This window comes from Microcebus murinus, chromosome 16, assembly GCF_040939455.1.
Source record: "Microcebus murinus isolate Inina chromosome 16, M.murinus_Inina_mat1.0, whole genome shotgun sequence".
NCBI lineage: Eukaryota > Metazoa > Chordata > Mammalia > Primates > Cheirogaleidae > Microcebus > Microcebus murinus.
In genome coordinates this window covers 1760372-1787280 of record NC_134119.1, presented here as the reverse complement: position 1 = coordinate 1787280, position 26909 = coordinate 1760372, and the positions used below count along the sequence as shown (strand labels likewise).

Below are 26909 nucleotides of genomic sequence, written 5' to 3'. Positions count from 1 at the left end.
CAGGCGGGAAAGTTTGCAGAATGTTCCGGAAGTGTAACAACCGTGCAAGGTCCCAGGGCTGGTGAGGCAAGGGCCCCTCACCTCCTGCACTCAGGGAGGAGCACCCTCGGGGCTCCCTGGGGCCCCCAAAGCAGCAGCGACCCGTGGGCCAGGGGAGGGTCCCTTTGCATGAGGGGGCGGCACCTGCCCAGGTGTGCTCGTGGCGGCAGTTCCCGTCTGAGCTGCTGTCTCCGTTCCAGGCACCTACGTGATGACGGTCACCGCCAACGACGCTGACGACAGCACCACGGCCAACGGGATGGTGCGGTACCGCATCGTGACCCAGACGCCCCAGAGCCCGTCCCAGAACATGTTCACCATCAACAGCGAGACGGGCGACATCGTCACGGTGGCGGCTGGCCTGGACCGGGAGGTGAGGCGGGGCGGGCTGCGCGGGGCCGGGTCTCTGTCCCCACGATGCGGGTGGGGACGGGATCAGGAGCCGCCCCAGGTGGGTCCCCTGCGCGGGCTGGAGGGACCAGGACTCGGCGCGGCCGGTTCCCAGGTGCTCGCCGCGGCTGCTCTGCGAGATCGCTGGGCTGGCAGCACACGCGGCCTCCAGACGGGCCTGCTGGCGTGTGCCCCAGGGCGGGGCGCCCAGAAAAGCAGGGACGGCCTCGAGGTTCTGGGGTCCCACCACAGCAGAGCTCCAGGCCCCGGGTGGTCTGACGGCCCCTGGGACCCGAGCCCTCAGAGCTGCCTGGAAGCCGCTGCCTCTGAGCCTGGCGTCTTCATGGCCGACCATCATCCAGGCTGCTGCCACCCTTCCGTGACGGCCTGGGTGCCGAGGGAGCCCACGGCCCTGGCCACTCAGAGACCTCCACCTCCTGGCCAGGCCCCGGGGAGGCCGGCTGGCTGCCGGACCACCTGCAGAATGTCCCACGCAAAAATGCTTGTTCCCAAGCTCATGGATTGGAGGAATTGACATTGTTAAAATGTCCATACTGCCCAACGGATTTACAGAGTCCGTGCAATTCCCATCCAGATCCCAACATCATTCTTCATGGGTCTAGAAGAAATAACCCTGAACTTCATATGGGACCAGAAAAGACCCTGAGTAGCCAAAGAAACCCTAAGCAAAAACAACAAATCTGGAGGCGTCCCATTACCTGGCTTCAGATCACACTACGAGGCCACCGTAACCCAAACAGCACGGCGCTGGTGGACAGGTGCACACGTGGGCCGACGCAGCACAATAGAGAACCCGGAAATGAAACCACAGAGCTATGACCGACTGGATTTTGACAAAACGGACAAAATGGTACGCTGGGGAAGGGCCCCCCTGTTCAGTAAATGCTGGGAAAACTGGACAGCCACAGGCAGAATAATGAAAGTGGAGCCTTCCCTCTTGCCATATATAAAAATTAACTCAAGATGGATTACAGACTTAATTATAAGGCATGAAACTATAAAACTCCAGAAGAAAAATGTAGGAAAAACTGTTCTAGACATTGCCCTAGGCAAAGGATTTAGGACTAAGATCCCAAAAGCAAATATAGCAACAACAAAAATAAGTAAATGGGACTTAATTAAACTAAAAAGTGTCTGCACAGCAAAGGAAATAGTCAACAGAGTGAATAGACAACCTACAGGACGGGAGGAAACATTCACAAACCATACTTCTGACAAAGGACTATGATATCCAGAACCAACAAAGAACTCAAACAGATAGATCAGTAAGAAAAAAACAAACAACGCCATCAAAAAGTGGGCAAAAGATATGAACAGACTCTTCCCAAAAGAAGGCGGACTAATGGCCAACAAACTTGAACAAGTGCTCAGCATCCCTAATCATCCGGGAAATGCAGATCAAACCTCAATGAGATGCCACCTGACTCCCCTCAGAGCCGCCAGCATTAAAAAGTGAAAAGAACAGTAGACGTTGGTGAGGTTGTGCTGAACAGGGAATGTCTATCCACTGTTGGCGAGAATGCAAGTCGGCACAACCCCCAGGAAAGCAGCACGGAGATTCCGCAAAGAGCTAAAAGTAGCCCTGCCAGTCGATCCGGCAATCCCACTGCTGGGCATCGGCCCAAAGGAACAGTCATCTTGTAAGAATGGCTCCTGCGCTGAACGCCCGCACAGTTCACAATTGCGAAGACGCGGGATCCACCCAAGCGCCCGTCAGCTGATGAGTGGATAACGAAAATCCGGTGTGTGTGTGTGCGTGTGTGTGTGTACACGCCACACCATGGAGTACACTCAGCCATAAAAAGGAATGAAATAGTGTCTTTTGCAGCAAACTGGAACTAGAGACCTTCATCCTGGGTGGAGTGTCTCAGGACCGGAGGAACAAACACCGGGTGTGCTCGCTGACACATGGGAGTAAACGGGGCACACGTATGGTCCAAAGAGCAGCAGTGGACACTGGACACCAGGAAGGGGGCGGCGGGGGTGAGGGAGACAACCTGCCCGTCGATAACGACGGTCACTGTTCCAGTGACAGGTACAGTGAACACCCCGACTTTATCCACGTCACAAAAAACATTGCACCCCTTAAATTTTTAAAAATACAATAAATAACATAAAATAAGTAAAAGCCATTAGAGGTTGGTTCTGGTGGAAGGAATGGAAGTTGCCCAGAGACGCAGGGGCTCGGGGTTCCCGAGACGCGGTTTTCCGGGAGGGGTGGCGCTCTGGGCTCCGAGCTGCCCGCGCGCCCCTCGCCAGCCTCCCAATGGACAATGGGAGCAGAGGCTCGAGGCGACCACTCTTGGAGCAGAAGCAGCGTGGCCCGCCCACGGACGCCCTGGCTGGGAACGTTCGGTGACTGACACTCAAACAACGCCGGGTTTTAAGACCATGGCTCCGGGGCCTCCCTGTCCAGGCATCAGCGAACCAGCCGGGCGACCCCAGGTGACCCGCCGCCCCTGCCCGGCTGGGGCCCGACGGACCTTCGCTGGCCCGAGTCACTGCCCCGGAGCCCCGGCCTGGCCCCTCCCCACCGGCCCGGCCCGCCTTGCCCTGCCGGGCGTCCGCACAGCCGGGCTGGAGGAGGGCGCATCAGCAGGGCGGCCCCTTTTTCTGTCTTCCCCTTTAAGCTGGTCTCTCCCCTGCCCTTGTGCAACAAGCCGCCTTCGGGGAGAGAAGTGCTCGGCGCCTCCTGTCAGCACCAGCCCCCCGGGTGGCGGGGAGAGGCGTCTCTAGGAGGGAAAATCCACAAACATAATTGGCACGGTGTCTAATTAGGCAGAGCTATGTAAATTGAGCGTTTCTACATGATTAAAATGTCAGGAGAGACTTCGATAAGACACGAGCCGTTCGAGAGTCTCTCGTGTGCCTCCTCGAAGAGGCTCCTCGCGCTGGTCCCGGTCATCACGCGTCCTCTGCTAATTAGAATATTTATGTCCTAATAAGAAGGTGCACACGGCGCCCGAGCTCCTTTCTGGAGGCGCCGGCGGCGTCCTCCCGCCCGCCCTGTCCTGACTGCTGTGCGGGTGATTAGCGCGAGCCTCGTGGCTCCCCCACCCTCGTCCCGCCGCTCCTCGGTGAAGATGACGTCGTTATTGGAAACTCGGGCCACGGTGACAGTCACCTGGTCACCTTCACCAACTTGAAACTTCCTCCCAAGCAAGGGCGGGCGGATTGACTCCCTGGACCTGGAAAGGTCTCCTGGAGCCCCGCGGCTGCCGAAGTCCCCATCACCGTCACCAGCCCTAAGTGACACAGTCACATTGTTCAAGTTCAGGCAGAGCAGGCTCTTTGCTGACAACAAGACCGGTCACCTGCCCTTGGCCTCAGGAAGCTCCCAGCGTTCTGCAAGCGTGGCTCTGCGAGGAGGCGAGGCTGGGTGGCTGGACCACGTTTAGTTTCGACCTCAGGCTGCCGTGAACGTGGGCGGACGCGCTCTGTGGACATTTGCGCAGGAGGGAGCTGCCTGGCCACGCGGTAACTGCCTCGCCTGCGAGGACCCACCGGCGCGTCCTCCACGGCGCCTGCACTCCCCGGCCCCAGCACCTGAGGGTCCGAGGCCCCGATCAGGCTCCCACGTGCTGAGAACCCCGGCGCTGCGTGACCTGGGGAGGGGGCGACCCGTCTGCTCCTCCCAGCGCCCAAGGGGACGGAGGTTCCAGCAGTGACAGCCCGGAAAGCCCCTCGGGGCAGGGTGGCAGGCAGGGAGGGGCGTGGGAACAGCGCTGGCCAAACCGGGGCTGCAGAACCTCCCAGAGCAGTGGCAGGGCCTGCACTGGCCCCCGCGTCATTGGAGGAGGAAGGGACCCCGCAGGGTCTGTGAGTCTAGGGGGGGGTCCCAGCCTTAACTGACACCCACACTGGACCCAGCTCAGCACGAGAGCCCGGCCGGCAGGACAGGCCAGTCGCCCTGGGGTGGGAGGCAGAACTCCAGGGTCTGTCCGTGCAGCACCGCCGGGCAGCCTGGCAGCACGGGCGGGCGCGCTCTGCTCCGGAAGCTTTGATGCCTTTCTAGGGCCGGCCGGCGACTGCATTATTGATGATGCTCAGCAAACCCACACGCCGAGTCACGGGGAGGTGGGTGAAAGCCCCAGGGACGGCTCGCTGCGGTTTCTTCCCTCCTCTCGAACTCGGAGACGGCCACATCGCTTTTTAATGAATTCCCTGCGGCTCCAGGGCTGAGGGTGTGGCCGGCGCCAGGGACATCTGCCCTGTGCCCCGCCCCAGCGGGAGCAGGGAGGGCCCAGCGGGGGCCTGCTCAGGACATTGACGGGTCCAGTGGAGCCCACACGTGCAGGACTGCCCGATGCCCGCCAGCTACCTTCGGGGAGGGTGACACGGAGCATGGAGGTCGCATGGTTCAGAGCTGAGCCTGGGGTCGTCTCTCTGTCCCCCGGGGCCCAGGAGGCTACTGGATTCTGGAGCACGGCACTCACCTGCCCCAGCCTCGGGGCAGTCCTGCGCCTTCCTAGGACTCGGTTTACCATCTGCCAAGTGGGGAGGGCACCACGCCCAGGGGTCCACAGGGCCGGGCAAAGGTTGCATTCGGTACACGAACAGCAGGCATGGCCCATAGGCCGTCAGGAGGCCCGAGGCACCCTGGACGCAGGCCCTGCCCAGCTGCTGACTTGGGTCCTGTCGCCTGCCTGGAGCAAAGGACGAAACGGGCTTCAGGCAGGAAGCAAAGGGCCCGTGAGCCGTTTAAAATAACCACGTGGAATCCTCCGGCCCAGACCCACTGCGCACAGACCAGGCACATCTGCAAGGACGTCTGTCTGCAGGGACGCACGGTGGCCCTGACTGCATTCGGGAAGGGGCAGCGGCCACAGTGATGGGTCAGGGGCCTGCCTGTGTCCCCCGGCCTGGCCTGTTATCAGAGGCCCCGGGTCTTAGACCTGCGGACCTCTCCTCCTCCCTGCCGCATGGGCTTCCCGCCAGCCTGGCCAGGGAGGACCTGCCTGCCTCCCACATCCAAGCCTGGCCCGCCCTCTAGTGGCAGTACACTCGCTCATGCAAGCACACAGCACATGCATACAGGCATACAGACGTGTACACACATGCAAGTGTGTGTGCACATGCATGTGCTCACATGCACACATGTATGCACACCCTTGTACACATATGAACGTACATACAAACATGCACATGAATGTGCATTCATGCAAGTGCATACACACATGTACATGTTCATGCATACATACACAGGCTTACACACGTGTGTGCATGCATGCAAATGTGCATGTGTGTGCACATACATGCATGCTCTCGTGCACACATGTATGCACATCCTTATACAGATGCACATGTGCACATGCACACAAACATGCACGTGAATGTGTGTGCATGCTAGTGCACATACACATTTGTACATGTGCATACATCCATACACAGGCGTACACATGTGTATACATGCACAGGCGCACACACATGTGTCCCTGTGTTTCTAAAGTGGTTTGTTTCTTCTCAATGTATTCTGAGCACAGCACCCTGCAGTGGCTTCGCGTACCGGCTGTGACTCCGTAACTGGAGAAACGAAGACTAGCAGAAGGGTGGCGTGCCGCAGTCAGGTGACAAGACCGTTTCCCCAGCGGTTGGCGTCCCCTCCTCTCGCTCTGGGTAGACCCGCCCCTGTGGCCTGTGCCGTCCTCTCCTTTTCCAGTCGCCCTTCAGCTGGCCACGCCGCTGCGGCCCCACGACGACACGGACACGTCCGTGCAGCTCGGCTTGCGGTGCATGCTGCCAAGCAGGGCGGCGGGGCATCCTCTGCAGGCCGCAGGGGCAGCCCCTCCGAGGAGGAAGGGCCCACTCGCTTCCCGGCCCGGCTTTGGAAAGATGCGAAGATGCCCCTGCAGCTTCGATTTCCAGATCTGTCCTGGGAGGGAGAAGAGAATCCGATTTGTAAAGGACAAGAGAAACTCGGGTGAGAAACAGAGAAGCTCCCAACGTGAGGCCGCCCGCGCCTCTCAGGAAATCTGACTCCATGTCCTGGGGGAGGGTGGGACTGAAGGACGCCACATCCACGGAGTGGCCGGCAGCCCACGGTGCGGCCCGTGCAGGCGGGCAGGGCACACACGACACGAGGCTCCGCGGCCGGCACCCAGCGCCCCTTGCACGGCGACCTGGGCAGCTGGCGTTGGGATCCGAGTCCGCAGCCTGTCTCTGCAGCGTCCTGGCCGGGGGCTGACTGGATTCAGACACCCACGGCCCCGCCCCTGCTGGGCCCAAGAGCGAGGCCGGCCCAGGGGTGCGGGAGAGTAGCGTGGAGGGAAGACCGCGGGGAGGGGCTGGCTGCTCTCTGCTCTGGGGGCCAGGCAGGGACGTCTTCTTGCTGTTGGGACCCTGGGGCCCAGGAACCTCAGGGACGGGACCTCTGCGAGGAGCAGCGCCCTGACACACAAGGACGCATCTGAACACGCCCCGGTCTGCACCTGGAAGGCTGACCCCAACCATGCCGCCGCCAAGGCCGCCAGTCAAGGGCGGCATTATCCAAGGTCTTTGTGTGATGTCACCCTGCGTTCAGAACGGGACCCGTGGGGCATCCTGGTTAATGTCACCGTGGACGCCGCCGGTGCCATCTGCATTCGTCTGTGGCAAAGGCCTGAGCAGAGGCCGGCATCAGGGACCCCAGCTGCCACCTCCCCCTGCCCCGGCCGACTGTGTGGCCCTGGAGCGGCGGTGTCACTGCCTGTCTCTCGCTGGGCTCAGTGTCCCCGTCTGCAAAGGGGGGCAGGACCACGTGCTCCCCTGACCACGCGGCAATCATGCTGGTCACCGAGACACCGAGCAGGGACGCGTGGCTCACGTGGCTCGGTGGGGATTTCGTCGTTTCTCTCCTGTCGTTTGCTTTCTCCACTCCCTCGCCCGCCCACTGTCAGCCCGAACTGCACCCTGCCCGGCCCCGTGCGCCTCTTGCCCCGTGCTGCACTCTGCCCGCGCAGGTGCTGGGAAACTCCCCCAGCCTTGGCTGGGCTCAGTCATTCCTCTCACCAGCTGGCAGGCCGGCCTGGGGCTGGTCTGGGGGGGAGGAAGGACGGACAGATGGATGGATGATGGATGGGTGGGTGGATGGATGATGGGTGGATGGATGGATAGATGGATGATGGGTGGGTAGAAGGAGGGATGGATGATGGGTGGGTGGGTTGATGGATGGAGGGAGGGAGGGAGGGAGGGAGGGATAGATGGATGATGGGTGGGTAGAAGGAGGGATGGATGATGGGTGGGTGGGTGGGTTGATGGATGGATGGATGGATGGAGGGATGGATGATGGATGGATGGATGGACGGATGGATGGATGATGGATGGATGATAGGTGGATGGATGGAGGGATGGATGATGGATGGATGGATGGATGGACGGATGTATAGATGGATGGATGGATGATGGGTGGGTAGAAGGAGGGATGGATGATGGGTGGGTGGGTTGATGGATGGATGGATGGAGGGAGGGAGGGATGATGGATGGATGGATGGATGGATGGATGGATGATGGATGGATGATAGGTGGATGGATGGAGGGATGGATGATGGATGGATGGACGGATGTATAGATGGATGGATGGATGATGGGTGGGTGGAGGGAGGGAGGGATGATGGATGGAGGGATGGACAGATGGATGGATGATGGATGGATGATAGGTGGATGGATGGAGGGATGGATGATAGATGGATGGATGGATGGATGTATAGATGGATGGATGGATGATAGGTGGGTGGAGGGAGGGAGGGATGATGGATGGGTGGATGGACAGATGGATGATGGATGGGTGGGTGGAGAGAGGGATGGATGATGGATGGATGGAAAGAGAACATGCTGGTGACCCATCTGCTGTTTACGATTCCTTACGGAGCCAATTTGTGGAACCTGGGCATGTGTCACGGAACCACATGTCTGGAAACTGGCCCTTAACCTCTTATAGGAGCAAGACTCAGGAGCGTCAGTCACTTGGAGAACATCTCAGAAGGGCCCTTGTCACGTTGGTCCCCAGAGTCCTTGCTCCCCCAAGGGTGCCAGTGAGAGACAGGCTGTGGTCGCAGCAGCTCTCTGGGACCGGAGCGTGTGTCACCTGGGTCAGAAAGGGGTGTGAAAAGCCACTCTGCTGACTCAGGGACCTCAGCACGATGGAGGCCTGGAAGGGCCGGCTGGGGCAGGGACTCCCTCGATGCATAAGGAAGCGCAGTCCCCCATGGAGCTGCGTCTGCCTGGCGGCCCTCGCCCGGCGCCTCACGCTGACGGCCCCTTCAGGCCAGCCCTCGCACCTCCCGCCCGCAAAGAGAGGGGAGAGGGGTCCTCTTTTCTTCCCGTCTGAATTTCTGACCCGCACTTCCGAGGGGCAAAGTAAACACGCAGGAAACCGAGTCCCTCGGATTGCCTCTCTCTCTGCACACGTTCCCTCCCTGGTCTCCCGGGCGCTCCCTGGGGCCCCGTTCTCCTTTCTGTCCCAGCATCTCTCGTGGTCTGTGCCTGTCAAAGGCAGGGCTGCCGAGACGATCGCGGGGTCGGACTCTCCTCGCTGCACACGGCGCGGGGCCAGGGCGGCAGAAGTTCTTCCGAGAGGCTCGGGGCCTGCACCGCGCACGGCCCCAGCACAGGGGGACAGCTTCCCTGCCTTCTGGGGACTGGCGTCTGCTCGTAACTGCCCCGTCGGTTAAGATCGGACCTACTCACGGCCCCTCCCAACTGTGTCCCCTCCAGAAAGTGCAGCAGTACACCGTCATCGTCCAGGCCACGGACATGGAGGGGAACCTGAACTACGGGCTCTCCAACACCGCCACGGCCATCATCTCCGTGACGGACGTGAACGACAACCCGCCGGAGTTCACCGCGAGCACGGTGAGTGGCTCGCGCCCACCGGGGACGCTGGCCCGCGCCGGCCTCTGCAGCCGCAGGTGGGAGCCTGGCAGGTCCGCGCCACCGAAGGCCTGGGAAGCGGGGGCTGGGGTGCGGCCGGCTCTGCTCCCGGCGTCTGCGGCAGGAGGGGCCTCGGCCCGGGGTCACCTGCTGTGGGGGAGGGGCGCTCCACGTCAGCCCAGCGCCGACTGACAATGGGGGGCGCCTTCGTGAGGCCTGGAGGGGCCGGTGGTGTTTGGCCGAGGTCGCAGCCCCTTCCAGAGGCGTGTGTGTGGCTGCGTGTGCCGGGCCCCGCTTGGGGGACAGCCCGTGGCCTTGGCCAGGGCAGGCCGTCCTGCAGAAGTGTGTCTGGACCCCAGTGGCTCTGCAGCAGAGAGGGTCCTCTCGGCAGGTCTCGCTGCAAGTACGAGGGGCCCACAATGCACAGGGGCCAAACTCTGCACCCCGAGTTCCCGCTGCCTCTGGAGCCCAACAGAGCAGCTGTGCTGCCAGGAGGGCCCCGTCCCCGAAACCTCGGGGTCCCTCGGGGCCAGAAGACATTCGATGACCCACTCCTGCTCCCCAGCTGACACCTCCAGACTGTCCCGTGCTTGGGGAGTGGCGCTGTGTCTCCACCCTGGCTCCCAGGCTGCATGTGGTTCTGACACCCTGGGTGTAGGGCCCAGCCCGGGCCGTCCAGACCGCTGCGGGTGCTGGGCTGGGACATGGGGTCAGCGAGGGCTCCCGGGCTGCATGGCAGTTCTGACACCCTGGGTGCAGGCCCCAGCCCGGGCCGTTCAGACCGCTGCAGGTGCTGGGCTGGGGCGTGGGGTCAGCGAGGGCTCCCGGGGTGCTAGGTCTCGGGGTCTGCCCCGCTCCCACAGCCCTGCCCCCGCCTTCTCCCCCCGGTGGGTGGAGTGAATGGGGCCCTGTCGGTGGCGGTCACAGTCAGGACGGTGGCAGCCCCATCAGGCACGGCGGGGGCTCCGGGCCAGCCCCTCAGGGCCGCGACCCAGCGCCACGTGGGGTCCCTGGGATTGGACCCCAGAAGCTCTGCCGCCCACAGGGGGAGGAGCCCTCCCTGAGCAGCGCAGTGCTCCCTCCCGGTGGGGGGGTCGGTTTGCTGAAGGCATCGCCTGGCCAGGGCCCCTGGCACGCACGGGCAGCCCCTCCAAGCCTGGCCACCCAGCCCCTGCCCCAGGCCCTGGACCCGCTGGACCTGGCAGGCCGTGGGTGCATAGCGCCATCTCGTGGGCGCAAGGCAGATCTCGCAGAGGGAGCCGGCTCAGGCCCCTGCGGGCCCCGCTGGGACCCCTGGCGGTGAGCGGCCAGTGACAGCGGCCAGTGACAGCGCGCAGGCTGAGCCCAGGCAGCAGCCCTCTTGTGATTGCCTGAGAGGGGGCAGTCCGTGTCTCACTGGGCTTTGGTGTCTACTTTCTGTCCTCCAGCCAGGGACCGGGGGCAGGAGAGACCCACGGCCAGCATCCCAGAGAGCAGCGCCACCCCGGGACCTGGGAGGACGCCAGTGCCCAGGCCTAACCTCGGCTGGCCACAGGCCCGGCCGTCCTTCCTCCCCGCCCCCAAGAGGGGCCCCATAGGGTGTGCCGAGCAGAGCCCGGTCCTGCCACACCCTCTGTGACGACCACGGGGCCACGCGGCTGCCACCAAGGACGGCTCGTGCCAGGCCCACTGGTGCGTGACCTGGGCCGGCTCATCCCTCCTGCAGCGGCCCTGGGCGGCACCCTCCAGCCCCTACCCGTGCCGAGGAGCCAGGCTGGTCCCACACACAGGTGCAAACCAGCTCCTGAGCCAGGCCGGGGTGTCACCCGGGGTGGCCCCGCGGTGCTCAGAGCCACCAGCCAAGTCGGGGCCTCAGACGGCAGGGCCAGTGCTCGGGGACCAGGACGCACTCTTGTCCCGGTGCCAGCACCGGGTTCTGGCCACTGGGATGTGGCAGCAGTGTCCACTCTCCTGACCTCAGGGACCCCCAGCTCCTCCAGGAAGCAGCCTCAGGACCCCCTGGTTGCCGTGGAAACCAGGGCAGAAGGGAGCCGGGTTGGGTCCAAGCAGAGGGTCTGTCCACAGCAGGAGGAAGGGATGTGTCAGGGGTTCAGCCCAGCCCTCCTGGAGAACCACGCCCAAGGGTGCTCAGGAGGCATTTGGGGGGCCCAGAGCCCCAGCCTGCCCAAGCCTGGTCCACTCACCTGTCTGCCCACCTGGGCCGACCTGGAGGGCAGGCGGTCCCACAGAGCCCCACCCTCCTGCCGCCAAATGGGCAAATTCCACCTTTTGGGAGCAAAAGTGTCGGCTAAAGTCTAATTTACCAGGACCCAAAGTGGGCACCCCAAGGACTCCAGGTCCCCTGCTTTGGGTGAGATGGGGTGGCTCTCTGCAGAGGACGGCCCACAGGGGTCCTGAGCAAGATGCCCAGGAGCCTGTGTCTCCACTGGGGTGGGCACCACCACCAGCAGCCGCACGGAGACACGGTGCTCCCACCGCCCAAGTGGAGATGCAGTGCTCCCCCTGCTCACGTGGAGACAGTGCTCCCCCTGCCCACCTGGAGACCCAGTGCTCCTGCCATCCGCCTGGAGACCCAGTGCTCCCCCTGCCCACCTGGAGATCCAGTACTCCTGCCACCCGCCTGGAGACCCAGTGCTCCCACCACCTGCATGTAGACTCAGTGCTCCCACCGACCACCTGGAGACCCAGTGCTCCCGCCGCTGCAGCACCCTCACCCCTCCATGCAGACGGCTGCTCCGGACCATCCTGTAAACAGGTCACGTGGACACGCAACTGGCCGTGTCTGACCGTCCCTGTAAAGCCACGGAGACTCGTCCCTGTCACTGTGCCAGGGCGGGCCAGGGGCTCCCACACACCCTTTCCTGAACAGACTGTCCCTGCATCTCCTCTTCATCTAATCAGTTTCTCCTCTTTAAAGCTTCGTTTGAGCTTTATTTTTATTTTATTTTTTTTTGAGACAGGGTCTCACTCTGTCAGCCGGGTAGAGTGCAGTGATGTCATTACAGCTCACTGCAGCCTCAAACTCCTAGGCTAAAGCGATCCTCCTGCCTCAGCCTCCCTAGTAGCTGGGACTACAGGCCTGTGCCAGGACACCCAGATAATTTTTATATTTTTAGTAGAGACAGGGTCTCACTCTTGCTCAGGCTGGTCTCGAACTCCTGAGCTCAATTGATCCTCCCACCTCAGCCTCCCAGAGTTCTGGGATTACAGGTGTTAGCCACCACATCTGGCTTCATTTGAGTGTTTGATTAGGAATTTTGTGCACATGGTGCAACCGTTTAAATGGGGTCCTCAAACTTTTTAAACAGGGGGCCAGTTCACTGTCCCTTGACCGTCGGAGGGCCGTTGGAGAGCGCGGTGCACATTCCACACACGCGCACTGCGGGCCCGGGACGAGTCAGCTGCTAAGCAGGACAGGCAGCGGCGGCAAAAACACCCGGTGGGCCGGATAAATGTCCTCGGCGGGCTGCATGTGGCCCGAGGGCCGTAGTTTTTGGACACCTGGTTTAAAAGGTAGAGCGACTTGCCTTGAGGAAGGAGCCTCCCTCTCACCCCCAGGCCCAGCTTCCTGGTCCTGATCTCTGAGACAAAATCCACCAGGAACGATTTTCATGAATTGCACAAAGACGCGTGGGTACGTGCTCCCGTGCCCCCTCAGGGTCGGGGACACCGTTCTCTACTTGCTGCTTCTACTTCACACCCTGGGATCTTTCCATGCCCATACATTCTGAACTGCTTCAGATTTTTTTAAGAGTTTACTTATAAATCACTGTAAAATTACAGAAAAGTCTCAAGAACAGGAATAGTGAAAAGCATGGTTGTGTCCGTTTACCCAGTGGGCTCCGTCGTCGGACCGCGGGCGCCGTCGCCATGGACACGCGCCGCTGTGCTCCAGACCGTTTGAGGGGGAGCACACACACCCCGCCCTTGCGTCGGAATGCTTCCAGGTGCATCTCCCGAGGAGCGGGGCTTCCTCTGATGTGACCCAGCGGCCCCAGGCGAGCCGCCGTTGCAGCCCTTTGGCTCCGCCAGAGGCAGGCGAGGCGTGGGGCCTCGTTCCCCGCCGGCCTGAGGATGCAGAGTGGGACAGACTCGAACCCAGACTGGGAACCTCTCAGTCTTCCTGGGGGCAGGGGGGGGGGCGCAACCTGCTCCACCGGCCAGAAAGCCAGGAAAGAGGTCTCTGGTCACACTGTTTTAGTTAAACGGCTGGTCCTGTCCCCCAAGCTGGTGGAACAGCGATGCAGGCAGGAAGGGACTTGGCGGGCGGCCCGGAGGCCCAGTCCCCAAGGCTCCTGTTAAGGGAGGGGGAGGAGGAGGAGGAGGAGAGAGGAAGGGAACAGCCTCCCAGTCCCTCCTGCTTTGAAGAGCCCTGGACCCCACAGTTCCAGTTTCTCAACTCAGGCCCGACAGAAATCGCCATTGTTTTACTGGACAGAAAATTAAATTTCAAAAGTTGAAATTAAAGTTAAATAAAATGGAATTTAAATAAAATTAAAAATTAATTTTAATTTAAATTATAAAAATTTAAAGACGTGGTGTCCGAGGGAGCAGCCACACTGTGAACTTTCCAGCAGGAGCAAACGTGGGACGAGGGGACGGAGTGGCATGTCCCCGGCGGCTCTCGGCGGCTCCCAGCGGGGCACGCCCGAGCCCTAGTGTCCACTGTGCTGACTGAGGTGACAGAGTGACGGACCCCTCGGGCCCTGGCCGGGCATGGGGACCAGGCAAGGGAGGCGCCTCTCTCCCAGGGCGGCCCCTCCGTGGCACAGGCTCACACCGGCCCACACGGGCTCACACGGGCCCACACAGGCTCACACGGGCCCACACGGGCCCACACGGGCTCACACGGGCCCACACCGGCTCACACGGACCCACACGGGCTCACATTGGCTCACACGGGCTCACCAGGGTCCGGCAGCTGCAGTTCTCGTCAGGACCAGCGACGGGTCCGGGAGCAAAAGGGTCGCGGCGTGTGGGCCCGGGTGGGAAGGACGGTGGGAGCGCTGTGTCTGCGGGTGGCACCTGCCCTGGGACAGCAGCAGGGCTGTGGGGCCGTGAGCCCTCACAGAGGAGCACCCTGAGTCCGGCAGGCTCCGCCCACCGGCCCCACACCCCAAGCCCACCGGCCCATAGACGGCCAGCCAGAGAGCAGATCCCTCCTCCCCGTCCAGGGAGAGGACACCCTTCCCTTAGGGAGCAGGGACGACTGTGACGACAGGCGCCACGTGCACAGCCCTGCCTGCCCCACCCAACGGCGCAGGTGGCCCAGGCCCCGGGTGAGCCCAGCCCTTGCTCCACCTGATGCTCCTCCCCCGTTAGGCCCCAGGGTGCCTGGGAGACGCTCCAGGGCGGGGGCCGAGCCCCACCTGGGGGAGGGCAGGGCAGGGGGCCGAGCCCCGCCTGGGGGAGGGCAGGGCAGTTCGTGCAGGCGCTGGGGGCAGCCCACACACCCCCGTGGGAGGTAGAGGGTGCCGTCAGGGGTCCTGGGGCCTGTCCTGAGGCTGCACCAGCCGCTGTGTGGCTGTGGGCAAGTCCCTTCCCTCCCTGGGCCTGGGCTTCCCACGGCCTAAGGCCCTGCGGTCTCAGACGCCCCAGCTCCATCACTCGGCTGTGTGACTGCAGGCAGGTCACTCAACCTCTCTGGTTCCCCTTCCTTCACTGCCAAGTGGAAGCCACGGGAACCCCCAAGTCACAGGTGGCCGAAGGTGCCACATCTCAGCGCCCAGAAAGCAGGCGGCGGGGCGCTGGCCGACATGAGTGCTGGGCTTCTCCTCCCCGAGGACAGGGCCGCCGTGGCCCGGAGCGGGCACCTTGGAGGTCCCGGTCCTGCTGGACATTGTGTGGGCAGGTTCTGTCACCGCCGGCCTCGTGAGGGGACACCGAGCAGGTTTCCCGGCACACCGGCCGTGCCGCGCCGTCCTCGCCCAAATCCTGCCCCGCTCTGAGCCTAACCGACGGCCGGCGAGGCCGCCCTCGAGGACGCTGCTGGTCTCCGCCTCGGAGCCGGGCCTGTCCACCCTCGGAGGAGGATGGTCCACCTGCCTCCTGGGGTGGGTGTGCGTTTGAATCCCGGATTTGCAGTCCAGCCCGGAGATCCCGTGCCAGCAGCCACAGAAGTGTTCCTTTCCCAGATATCTGCCTTGGCGTCCCACGGGGCTTGGAGCTTTCCCTGGGCCTGAGAGTCTGAGAAAAATTAAATCAAAAAGTCACTATGGGCCTGGCGCGGTGGCTCACGCCTGTAATCCTAGCTCTCTGGGAGGCCGAGGCGGGCGGATTGCTCGAGGTCAGGAGTTCGAAACCAGCCTGAGCAAGAGCAAGACCCCGTCTCTGCTATAAATAGAAAGAAATTAATTGGCCAACTAATATATACAAAAAATTAGCCGGGCATGGTGGCACATGCCTGTAGTCCCAGCTACTTGGGAGGCTGAGGCAGGAGGATCCCTTGAGCCCAGTAGTTTGAGGTTGCTGTGAGCTAGGCTGACGCCACGGCACTCACTCTAGCCTGGGCAACAAAGCGAGACTCTGTCTCAAAAAAAAAAAAAAAAAGTCACTATGGCTGGGGGAAGGCTAACAAGGAAATCCTGAACCAGATTTACCAGCTAAGGCCCTTCTTTGTGAGCCTTTATGAAACTTGCATGAATTAAAACAGACTCTGCATAGAAGCGTCACGTGAGGTCGGGAAGGGTGGCGCGGAGCTCTCGGTTTCCCCAACTGGGCCGGGGCCTCGCCGCGCAAACCCGACAGCCCCGCTTTAGCCTAATCGCCCGGGAAAGGTCCCGTCCCCAAACACGGCCCGCTCTGAGCTGCTGGCCCGGCTCCAGCGTGGGGTGGGGCGGACACAGCTCCGCCGTGCGGTCCCCGAGCCAGGACGCCGCGCTGCCCCTGCCGGGACACTCCCAGCAGGAAGGGGTCGGCGCTCCACGCGGACGTGCACACGGCCCTGTTCCTGACGCCCCGACGCGGGGGGAGGCCACGCGGCCACGGCACACGCACACCACGGGGCACGCTCGGTGACCACAGCTGCGGGCCACAGGGGAGGGGGAGAACACAGGTTCCGGGTGCGCAAAGGGGCCCCAGGTGAACCCGTCGTGGCGGGCATTCGGCAGTGGCTGCCCCAGTGCCCAGGGGCTGCTGCGGCCACTGACCACAAGCGGGGCCTTCCGGCAGCAGAAGTTCCTCCTCGCGCGGCTTGGAGGCCGGGTCTGAAATCCAGGGCGCCCTCCCCCGGCGACGGCAGGGGCAATCCTGCCTCTCGCAGCTTCTGCGGCTGCTCCGCGTTCCTGGGCTTGTGGCCCCTCGCCCCGACCTCCACCAGGGTCTCCACGGGCCTCTCCTCCGAGCATCTGTGACCTTGTCCTGCGTCCTTGTCTGGTCTCCCGGCCTCCCTCTTACCAAAACGTGTGTGGCAGCATTTAGGGTCGGCCCCAGGTGGCCCAGAGTAATCTCCCCGTCGCAAAACCCTTAATCGCATCTTTTTCCACATAAGGTGACATTTATGGTTCTGGGGAGAGAGAGAAGGCCTGCCTCTGGGGACACCGTTCAGCCAGCACGGGCGGAAACTTTGGGACCAGGAAGGGGCCTGGGGTGGGTGCTGGGAATGACGTAAACGTCCCTTGTTCAAGCTGCCCCTCGTGTAGCAGGTCGTGGCCGTGGCAGGTCTAGGCCGTGGCGGGTCTTGGCCATGGGGGGTCTAGGCCGTGGCGGGTCTTGGCCATGGCAGGTCGTGGCCGTGGCAGGTCGTGGCCGTGGCAGGTCTAGGCCGTGGCAGGTCTTGGCCATGGGGGGTCTAGGCCGTGGCGGGTCTTGGCCATGGGGGGGTCTAGGCTGTGGGGGGTCTTGGCCATGGCAGGTTGTGGCCATAGCAGGTCGTGGCTGTGGCAGGTCGTGGCCGTGGCAGGTCGTGGCCGTGGGGGGTCTAGGCCATGGCGGGTCTTGGCCGTGGAGGGTCTAGGCCGTGGCAGGTCGTGGCCGTGGGGGGTCTAGGCCGTGGCGGGTCGTGGCCGTGGCAGGTCGTGGCCATGCCAGCGGAGTCAGTGGCCCCTGCCCAGCTGCAGCCCACGGTGCTGGTGCCACTCCCCCTGGGTGGCCGTCTGCTCTGCCTCCCGATCAGGGGCTGGTTCCACGAGGAGTTCAGTCTCTGGAAATTCCTTGAGCTGCACACACATGGCGTGCCCTTTTCTGTACGTGTTTTACCCTTAAAGCGGCTTGTGACTTTCTCTTTTCTTGCCTTCTGCAGTTTGCAGGGGAGGTTCCCGAAAACCGGGTGGAGACGGTGGTGGCAAACCTCACCGTGCTGGACCGAGACCAGCCCCACTCGCCAAACTGGAACGCCGTCTACCGCATCATCAGCGGGGACCCCTCGGGGCACTTCAGCGTCCGTACGGACCCGGCCACCAACGAGGGCATGGTCACCGTGGTGAAGGTAGGTGCCCTTCTTGTGCCTGGCCGGGCACCCTGAGTTCCACCACCTGCAGGTACACCGGGACAGTGGGACAGACACGACACTGGGCAGGAGGTGTGCCCCACCAGGTGTCCAGGCCGGGGACTGTGCCACCTGCAGGTACACCGGGACAGTCGGACAGACACGACACTGGGTGGGAGGTGTGCCCCACCCCGGTGTCCATGCCGGGGACTGTGCCACCTGCAGGTACACCAGGACAGTGGGACAGACATGACACTGGGCGGTAGGTGTGCCCCACCCTGTGTCCAGGCCGGGGACTGTGCCACCTGCAGGTACACCGGGGCAGTCAGACAGACACGACACTGGGCAGGAGGTGTGCCCCACCCGTTGTCCAGGCCGGGGACTGTGCCACCTGCAGGTACACCTGGACAGTCGGACAGACACGACACTGGGCAGGAGGTGTGCCCCACCCATTGTCCAGGCCGGGGACTGTGCCACCTGCAGGTACACCGGGGCAGTCAGACAGACACGACACTGGGCAGGAGGTGTGCCCCACCCGTTGTCCAGGCCGGGGACTGTGCCACCTGCAGGTACACCGGGACAGTCAGACAGACACGACACTGGGCAGGAGGTGTGCCCCACCCGGTGTCCAGGCCAGGGACTATGCCACCTGCAGGTACACCAGGACAGTCAGACAGACACGACCTGGGCGGGAGGTGTGCCCCATCCGGTGTCCAGGCCAGGGACTGTGCCACCTGCAGGTACACCAGGACAGTCGGACAGACACGACACTGGGCAGGAGGTGTGCCCCACCAGGTGTCCAGGCCGGGGACTGTGCCACCTGCAGGTACACCGGGGCAGTGGGACAGACACGACACTGGGCAGGAGGTGTGCCCCACCCCGGTGTCCAGGCCGGGGACTGTGCCACCTGCAGGTACACCGGGACAGTCGGACAGACACGACCTGGGCAGGAGGTGTGCCCCACCAGGTGTCCAGGCCGGGGACTATGCCACCTGCAGGTACACCGGGACAGTCGGACAGACACGACCTGGGCAGGAGGTGTGCCCCACCCCGGTGTCCAGGCCGGGGACTATGCCACCTGCAGGTACACCGGGACAGTCGGACAGACATGACACTGGGCAGGAGGGGTGCCCCACCCCGGTGTCCAGGCCGGGGACTGTGCCACCTGCTGAAGGCAGAGACGACCTCACGAGGACCCGCCATGTCCCTCCAAGGGCTTGGCAGCCCCCCTCCCCTCCCTGATGTCTCAGTTTCCCCCCTTGATCTAGTGATAGGAGAAATTTGTTAATAGAACTCCCAGCATTAAAACATCCCTACATTCCTAAGATAAATCCAACTGAGCCATGAAGTACTGTTTCCCCCCAAAATAAGACAGGGTCTTCTATTTATTTTTCCTCAAGAAGACACCCTGGGGCTCATTTTCAGGGGATGTGTTATTTTCCCCTCAAAGCCTCGGCTTGTGGCATGCACAGGATGGCCGGGACCTGACAGGGGGAGCCAACCTTGTGGGTGGGGCTGCCCGCACCTTTCCGGCCACCTCTGGGATAGTAGCTGTCACGACGGGGCAGATGAGAAGGGCTGCCCGTCTTCTTTCCTGCTCTGCGATGAAATGCATGGGTTGTGCAGATGCGCTGCGTAGCCACGCCCGTCACTAGGTCTTATTTTCGGGGTAGGGCTTATATCGTGCAAATGCTTAGAAATCCTGCGAGGGTTTATTTTATGGGTAGGTCTTATTTTCAGGGAAACACAGTAGCATTTTGCAATACATTGCAGGATTTGTTTTGCTAATATCTGAAGATTTTTCATGTCCTTTTCTGAGCAATTCAGGCCTACGGTGTTCCTCTCCCAGAGCATCCTCCTCCAGGTTTTTGTGTCAAGGTTACAGGCTAGTCTCAAGAGGAGCTGGGGAGGACACCCTCTTCGTCCCTGCGACAGGTTGTGTGACATTGTAATTTCCTGTCCCTGGAACATTTGGCTGGACTTTGCTTTCAAGCCACTGGGCAGGGGTAGGCCTTGTGTTTGGTTTTGCTTTTGCTTCTCCTTGCTTCGGAGTGGGATAGATTTGTAACTGCTGGTTCCATTTCTTTAATGGTTTTGGTCGGATATGCTTTTCTAGAAAATTATCCACTTAGTTTCCAAATTTACTTATATAAGCCTACCATTATAATAGCAGTGATTCAGTCTTCCAACCTAAGTCTCTTTCTACACTTGCAATTCATCTTCCACTGGAAGGGCAGATTGTGGGTGATACAATAAAACTTATCAGTCATTTACAACTTAGTAGAAAGCAATTTAACAGTTATCGCTCCCAAAGCAATTTTTAATAGGACTAAGAAGGAAAGAACAAGAAAGCATCAGGTATTTTTAGAAAATAGAAGGGTAACAGAAAGGTGAGCGTAAAGCTAGATAGGATATGTCAAAGTGCAAGAAAAAGCAAGTTTAATTTTGAGCTGTGCCATTTGCAAACTGCTTCCAGCTACCGGTAGCAGAGACTCAGCCACAGAAGTTTAAATATTTGTGGGCTTTATTCTCTCAAGTAAGAGGAATCCTGAGGTGGGCGGTTAGGGCCAATGTGACAGCTCCACAATCGGCAGAAGCCCTGGCTCCACCTTCCTGCCATGCGAAGTGCCCATCGTCTCATGGACCTCACGGCCCAAAAGGGCTGCTGACGCACCAGCCAGTGTGAGAATTTTATAGGCAGTAGTAAAGCAAAGAGAGGGAAGGGTGACCTGCCCCTTCTTTATTAAGAGACCCCCCCCCCCGGGAACATCTGCTCACATCTTACCGGCAGAGTTTAGTCACAGGGTCATTTTCAACCAGAGTTGACGCTGGGTAACATAGTTTGTCCACTGGGCACATTTTCTAACCTTCTGCTACTAGAGGAGAAGGGAGCTGGATGTTAGGAGATCACCGGCTCCCCGGCCGCCCGGATGAAATGGATTTTCCACAGGACTCTGTTTATTTTCTCCGCCTCCCAAAATAATCTTTTTCCATTTGTCAATAATCCAATATTCCAAGTCTGCTGGAAAATCTTGATAAATCCCTTCCTTATTTTTACTTCATTTATTTATTTATTTATTTGTTTGAGACAAAAGTCTCGATCCATCACCTGGCTAGAGTGCCGTGGCATCAGCCTAGCTCACAGCAGCCTCAAACTCTCGGCCTCAAGCGATCCTCCCTCCTCGGCCTCCCAGAGTGCTGGGATCACAGGCATGCACCACCACTCCCAGACCTTCATTATTTTTACTTTCTCCATGAAAATTTTCAAACATACAGAAAAGCAGAAATAATAGTGAAATGAACCCTCATATACCCATCACCTAGATTTGATAATTAACATTTTGGTACATTTACTAAATCATCTTTTGAAGTGTTTGAAAGTAAATTAGTATGTCGTGACATTTCCACCCTAATGCTTCGTGAGCTTCCTTCTTCACGGGGGGCCACGGGTTCACCCTGAACGAGCTCCTGGAGCAAAGGCAAGATGAGCGTTTCATTCCTCCCCCAGTCAGGAGTCTTCTGAGCGAGGCGTCAGCACAGCACCGCGCCGTGTGGCGGCGGAAATGAGATCCCAGTGCGCAGACTCGGAACCAGGCTTCTCTTTCCTGGGCGCCATGCAACAACAGCCTGTCTCTTGCTCCAGGGCACACTTGACCTTGAGTCACTTTCTAGCCCCTGCAAGGCCACAAAGGTCAGCCGTTGCCAGGCAGCGCTGCTCCTGGGAGGGGTCCCCGACTTGGGCAGGCACAAGCAGGGGGGAGCCGCAGGGACCCTCCCCAGCGAGCAGGGGGGAGGCTGCCACTTGCCCTCCCAGCCCCTCCCAGCCTCTGTGACCCCACAGCTGGACTCCCATGACCCTGGAGCTGCGGGGCCAGGAGCCAGCCCTCCGTTTGCATGACAACCCTGCCGGACAGAAAACTCGGGGACAGGACTCTGCGTCTCGATGGAGGGGGGTGACACTTGTTACAGTTCATTAGAGTGACTCTCACACTGTGTAAACTGAAAACAAATTATAAAACTTGCGGAGCTGAGAGCACAGACTCACAGCCATGTCGTCCATGCAGAGCCACGCGCCACCGAGTCCTGGGCAGAATTCAGCATCAGAACCACACTTTTCCCTCTTTTCCTTCGTTTTTGTCTTTATCCCATTTCCTGCTTTTGTGTAAAGTTTCCATCTAGAGTCTGTTCAGGGCAGGTGTCTAGTCTGGGATGCCGCGCCCTAGAAAGCACGCCTCCGAGGCCGTGCGTCCGCTGGGAGGCGCCGTCCCGTCCGGTGGTCTCTTTCGGGACCCGGCGGTGGCACGGGAGGTGGCGGGGCACTGGTCCCAGCCGGGTCGCGGTGCCCTCGGTGCCAGGGACTGCCCCCCGGACAGTGGAGCACAGACGCACGCCGGCGCCCCCACACCTCGTGGCCTGCGCTCTCCCCGGGGTGCACAGCCGCGCCCCACCTCTGAGCTGCCCCGGGGGCAGCTGAGCCGCGGCGAGCACCCCACACCGTGACCGAACCTGCGCGCACCGCCTTCGCCGTCGCCGTCACAGGTGTGTTTCACATGGCCCTCCTGCGCACTTTCCCTGGCCCCGACAGTCTTTCTGGAAGGCCTCCTTGCGCTCGCCGGCGGCACGGTCTTTAACGCACGGCGTGCGGCATTGCCCCATTCGCCGCGGATGCGAGCCAGGAAATGCGGGAGGAAGGTCACTCGCCCTCCCTGCTGGCCGCGATATCGTGAAGCAGGATGCTGGGACAGAGCGACCCCCAACCCAGCTCCAGGAAGGCGGGGGGCAGGGGGGCAAAGGGGGGCGCAGGCGACGGCAGCTGCTCGGCTCTGGGGAGAACCCGGCACGGCGAGGGTTCGGTGGGTGCCGGTGCCCGGCGGCATCCGGAGTCCAGAGTCGAGGAACCGAGACTGGCCTGGGGGGCGGGCTCATGGCCCCGGGGCTGCCGGTGGCGCTGCCCTGGGCTCCTCGCAGACTTGCCATCCCCCTGGGACACGGCAGGCCCTGCCAGGTGACACCTGTGGGTGCACGGCCCCTCCCGCAAACACACACGTGTGGAGCGCACGGCAGCAAGACGGGTCCGAGGGCTGTGGGGCCATCCCACCTTTGGGTGGCGAGACCACTCCTGGGGAGAGGAGGCTCCCCCAAGGCCACTGGGCTGAGGGAAATGGAATGCCAAGACCGAGGGCACCCAGGAGGCAGGGCCGGTTTGGGCCGGTTCGGGTTGGTTCTGCCTCTGGTTCTGCCTCGGCCACTCACGGGCCCCCAGGCCAGGGCCCCGCTACGGGGCCTCCCCGCCAGCAGCCACCCCAGCAGCCACTGGGTTTCTCGGGGAAACTGGTTCCGCAAGCGGCTAAGTTCCCCTCTAAGCAGAAATCTGTTTTGCTTTTTATCACGAAGATTTCTCGGCACACCTAGAAGTAAGAGAATCCGGCGCCGTGTCCTGGAACCGTCACGTAAATTTCGCAGTAACTGGCGTGCTGCTCTGTCGCCTCAGCTGGGTATTTTAGGCTCCCAGACCTCACGACTCTCCGCTCCTGCACGTGGGGACGCCTCGCCCTCAGAAATGCGCTTTGCTTGTGCAGCAGCTCAGGGCCACCGCACCCGACAGCCACCTCCACTCTCATCACCCAGTACGAGCTCACAGTTTTCCTTAAACCGTCTCTTTGCAACCTGGTTACCCAAACGTGACCCACGCCGGGTGCCTGCATTGCCGCTGGCTGTGACGTCTCTTGACTCTCTTATAATAAATCTAGAACATTCCGCTCACCTTTGGCCCGTGACAGACATGGAGCCAGGCGCCCCGTGCACGTGCCCACATTCCAGAGGGGTCAGCTTGCTTCCTCCAAGTGCCGCGTGTCTTGCCCCTCACTCTGCTGAGTTTCTCGTCACCGGGGACTTGGGGGTGAAGGGCCAGTCCCTGGGGAGGAGCCGTGCGGCCGGAGCTCGGTTCCTGTCGGGGAGCCCACGGCACCTGCTTGTCCACTCACAGTCGAAGCCTGACAGGTGGGGCAGGTGGTGACACCCCCCCCCCATTGCAGAGTCGACCTCCCCGCCAGACGGCAAGCGATGCCCCCCGGCATGCAGCCCTCGGCCGACACCTTCCTTAGTCCTGTCATCTGTTGGTGGCAAACCCAGGCCCAGGGGGATTTCTTCACTCCCGTGCACAACGGTGCTTCTACCACATGGACTCACCTGCAAACTGGCATTCACTCATCGGCACCGATGTGGACACATAGGAATTACGTTTATTGGGTATCAGACAGGTGGGAGGGGGGCGGGTATATACAAACATAATGAGTGAGATGCGCCCTGTCTGGGGGATGGTCACGCTTGAGGCTCAGACTTGTGGGGGGGGGCAAGGGCATTATACGCAACCTTAAAATTTGTACCCCCATAATATGCCGAAATTTTTTAAAAGTGCTTTCGCATGCTGGCACTCCTGTGCATCCCGTACCTGAATTCCTCTGTACAAAGCAGCTCCCCCTCGTCAACGAGGGCCCTGCGATGGCTCGGAAAGACAGGCTGTGGCCGCTGAAATCATGTGCCCCCCTCAGGCGAGTCTGTGTCCCGCCCCCGGGAACCCGGGATGTGTTGCCGCAGATGGGAAAGGGACTTTGCAGCCGGACTGAGTGGGGGATCCTGAGATGAGGGTCGTCCTGGCCCTCCGGGTGGACCCAGGGCAGGCACAGGGTCCCTGGAAGAGGGACGGGGAGGCTCAGAGTCAGAGACGTGAGGACGGAAGCAGAGGTCAGAGAGGCGGAGCAGGACTGGGAGGCGCAGGGAGGGCCGGAGCCCGGCAGCCTCGAGGAGCAGAAAAGGCAGACACGGGTTCTCCCGAGAGCCCCAGCCGCCAGCCTGCCGCCGCCTAGTCTTCAGCCCAGAGAGACGGCTCTTTCTCCTTTGGAGACTCAGGACGGAAAGATGACAGGTCTGTGCTGCTTTGAAGGACACAGAACGGAAGCAGAGTCCAGCAGAAGCTGCGAGATAAAAGCTAATTCCTCCTGGAGGATGGTTCACCCTCCACGTTCTGTGGGTACGGCCCGGCTCTCCTGCCGCTGCCGGAGCTAGTCTCGTCTCCGGACCCTCGGGCCACCCAGGTCTGCAGAGTCCCTTCTGCCCAGGAAGGTCATGGTCGCAGGTTCCAGAGATTGGGACCTGGGTCTCTTCGGAGGCCATGACTCAGCTGCCCACGGAGAAAAGGGAAATTTCTTCATTTTGCGTCTTTAGTTCCTTGTTGTTAACAGTGCACAGGCTTTGGCCGGGCGCGGTGGCTCACGCCTGTAATCCTAGCTCTCTGGGAGGCCGAGGCGGGAGGATCGGTCAAGGTCAGGAGTTTGAAACCAGCCTGAGCAAGAGCGAGACCACGTCTCTACTAAAAATAGAAAGAAATTAGCTGGACAACTAAAAATATATAGAAAAAATTAGCCGGGCATGGTGGCGCACGCCTGTAGTCCCAGCTACTCGGGAGGCTGAGGCAGGAGGATTGCATGAGCCCAGGAGTCTGAGGTTGCTGTGAGCTAGGTTGATGCCACGGCACTCACTCTAGCCTGGGCAACAAAGTGAGACTCTGTCTCAAAAAAAAAAAAAAAAAAAAGTGCACGGCCTTCCGTGCATTCGGTGTGTTTTGATCCGTTGCCGTCATTACCGTCTTGGATGGGGAAACGGCCCCACCTTTGGCAAGGGGGCCTCAGGGGCCGGGCCGCGTCCTTCCCACGGAGCTGCGTGTGCCCGCGGCCTCCTGGCGTGGCGGCCCAACCAGCCGCCAGGTTCGCCTTGGGATTCCCTCCTCGCTCCGGGCAGCCAGGAAACAACATCGGGGCCTGTGCTCCCCTGGTGACCTCGGTCCCTGTCCCGCCCTCGAAGGACTGATTTCACCCGATGCTACGCCAGGGGGATCTTACACTGATCTTACACTTGGGTTTCATTTCTCTCACACCGGAGACCTTGGCTCCTCACAACGTCAGCGTAACTGCTTATTCACTTTATCCTGCAATATGCACCAAAGGCTTAAAGACAACAAGTCCAAGGTCACTGTCAACAGCAAGAAGACTTTGCGACTGTTGCTTTAGAATGAATCCTAGAGAGGACGTGCCGCCTGTGCCCGGTCACGTGGGCTCATTGCTGTCACGGGAGTTACGTGACCAGTTTACATACAGGCGTTAGGTCATTAAGTATGGAATGTCCGATCTCGAATCAAAAGTACAGTTTGTTATGTCTCAAACAGGCATCAGTACGGTTAATCCAAGGGTGCGCCTAAACTATCGACACAGTTTTGGCATCTCAACGGCAGCTTGCTTGTCCCGGCAGGGAAGAGGCCGGGAGGGCGAGTGGTGATGAAATCTCAAAAGGCGTTTTCCACAGCTTGTTGAGAATTGAGTATTTTTCCTGGCAAGAAGCGGTCCACAGCCCAGAAGAAGTGGCAGTCAGTGGGTGCAAGGTCTGGTGAATACGGTGGGTGACAGAGGGTTTCCAAGTCCAGCTGCTGTAGTTTGAGCAGTGTTGTTTGTGCAAGGTGAGGTCGAGTGTTGTCTTGCAAGAGGATTGGGTGGTCTGTCTCTGTTGACTCATCTCGGCCGCCTAACCGCAAGCACCCTCATCATTTTATCAAATTGGCTGCAGCAGACACTCCCTGCGATCCACCGACCGGGTTTCGTCGTGGATGCTGTAGTGGATAATGCCAGCGCTGGACCACCAAACAGACACCGTTGGCTCTTTTAGATGATTATCTGGTTTTGGACTGCGTTTCGGCACTTCGCCTTTTATCCCACCATTGTGCCAAACACTTGTGATTGTCAAAAAGAATCCATTTTTCATCACGCGTCACTACGGTGTCGAAATGGCTCACCTTCATGCCACGACAGCAAAGAAAGACAAGCTTCGAGACTTCTCTTCTGACGCTCATTTAACTCACGTGGAGCCAGCCAGCCAGCTTCTTCACCTGGCCCGTGTGTTCCAGATGGTCCGATATTGCTGGAACGGTGACGTCGGACCTCGCCGCTAATTCACCCGCGGGTGGCGATGGACTCGCTCCCACTTCAGCTTTCAGCCCATCGTCACCCACCTTGGTCTCCGGTCACCCACGTGGCTCACTTTCAAGGTGAAAATCACCAGAACGGGACTTGTCAAACCATCGGCATCCCGTGCGTTCATTAGCCACGGCCTTCCCAAACACTTCCTCGCCATTCCGAGC

At 60.7% G+C, this 26909-nt stretch overlaps 1 protein-coding gene across 1 annotated transcript in view; it reads left to right on the top strand.

The window, feature by feature from the left end:
* CDH4 (cadherin 4) overlaps window positions 1-26909 on the top strand; it is a 410136-nt gene that overhangs the window by 370499 nt on the left and 12728 nt on the right. Inside the window, exons 7-9 of the mRNA XM_020281742.2 lie at window positions 240-412; window positions 9142-9279; window positions 17537-17722. Coding sequence (XP_020137331.2) covers window positions 240-412; window positions 9142-9279; window positions 17537-17722 — 497 coding nt within the window. The remainder of the gene's footprint in view (window positions 1-239; window positions 413-9141; window positions 9280-17536; window positions 17723-26909) is intronic.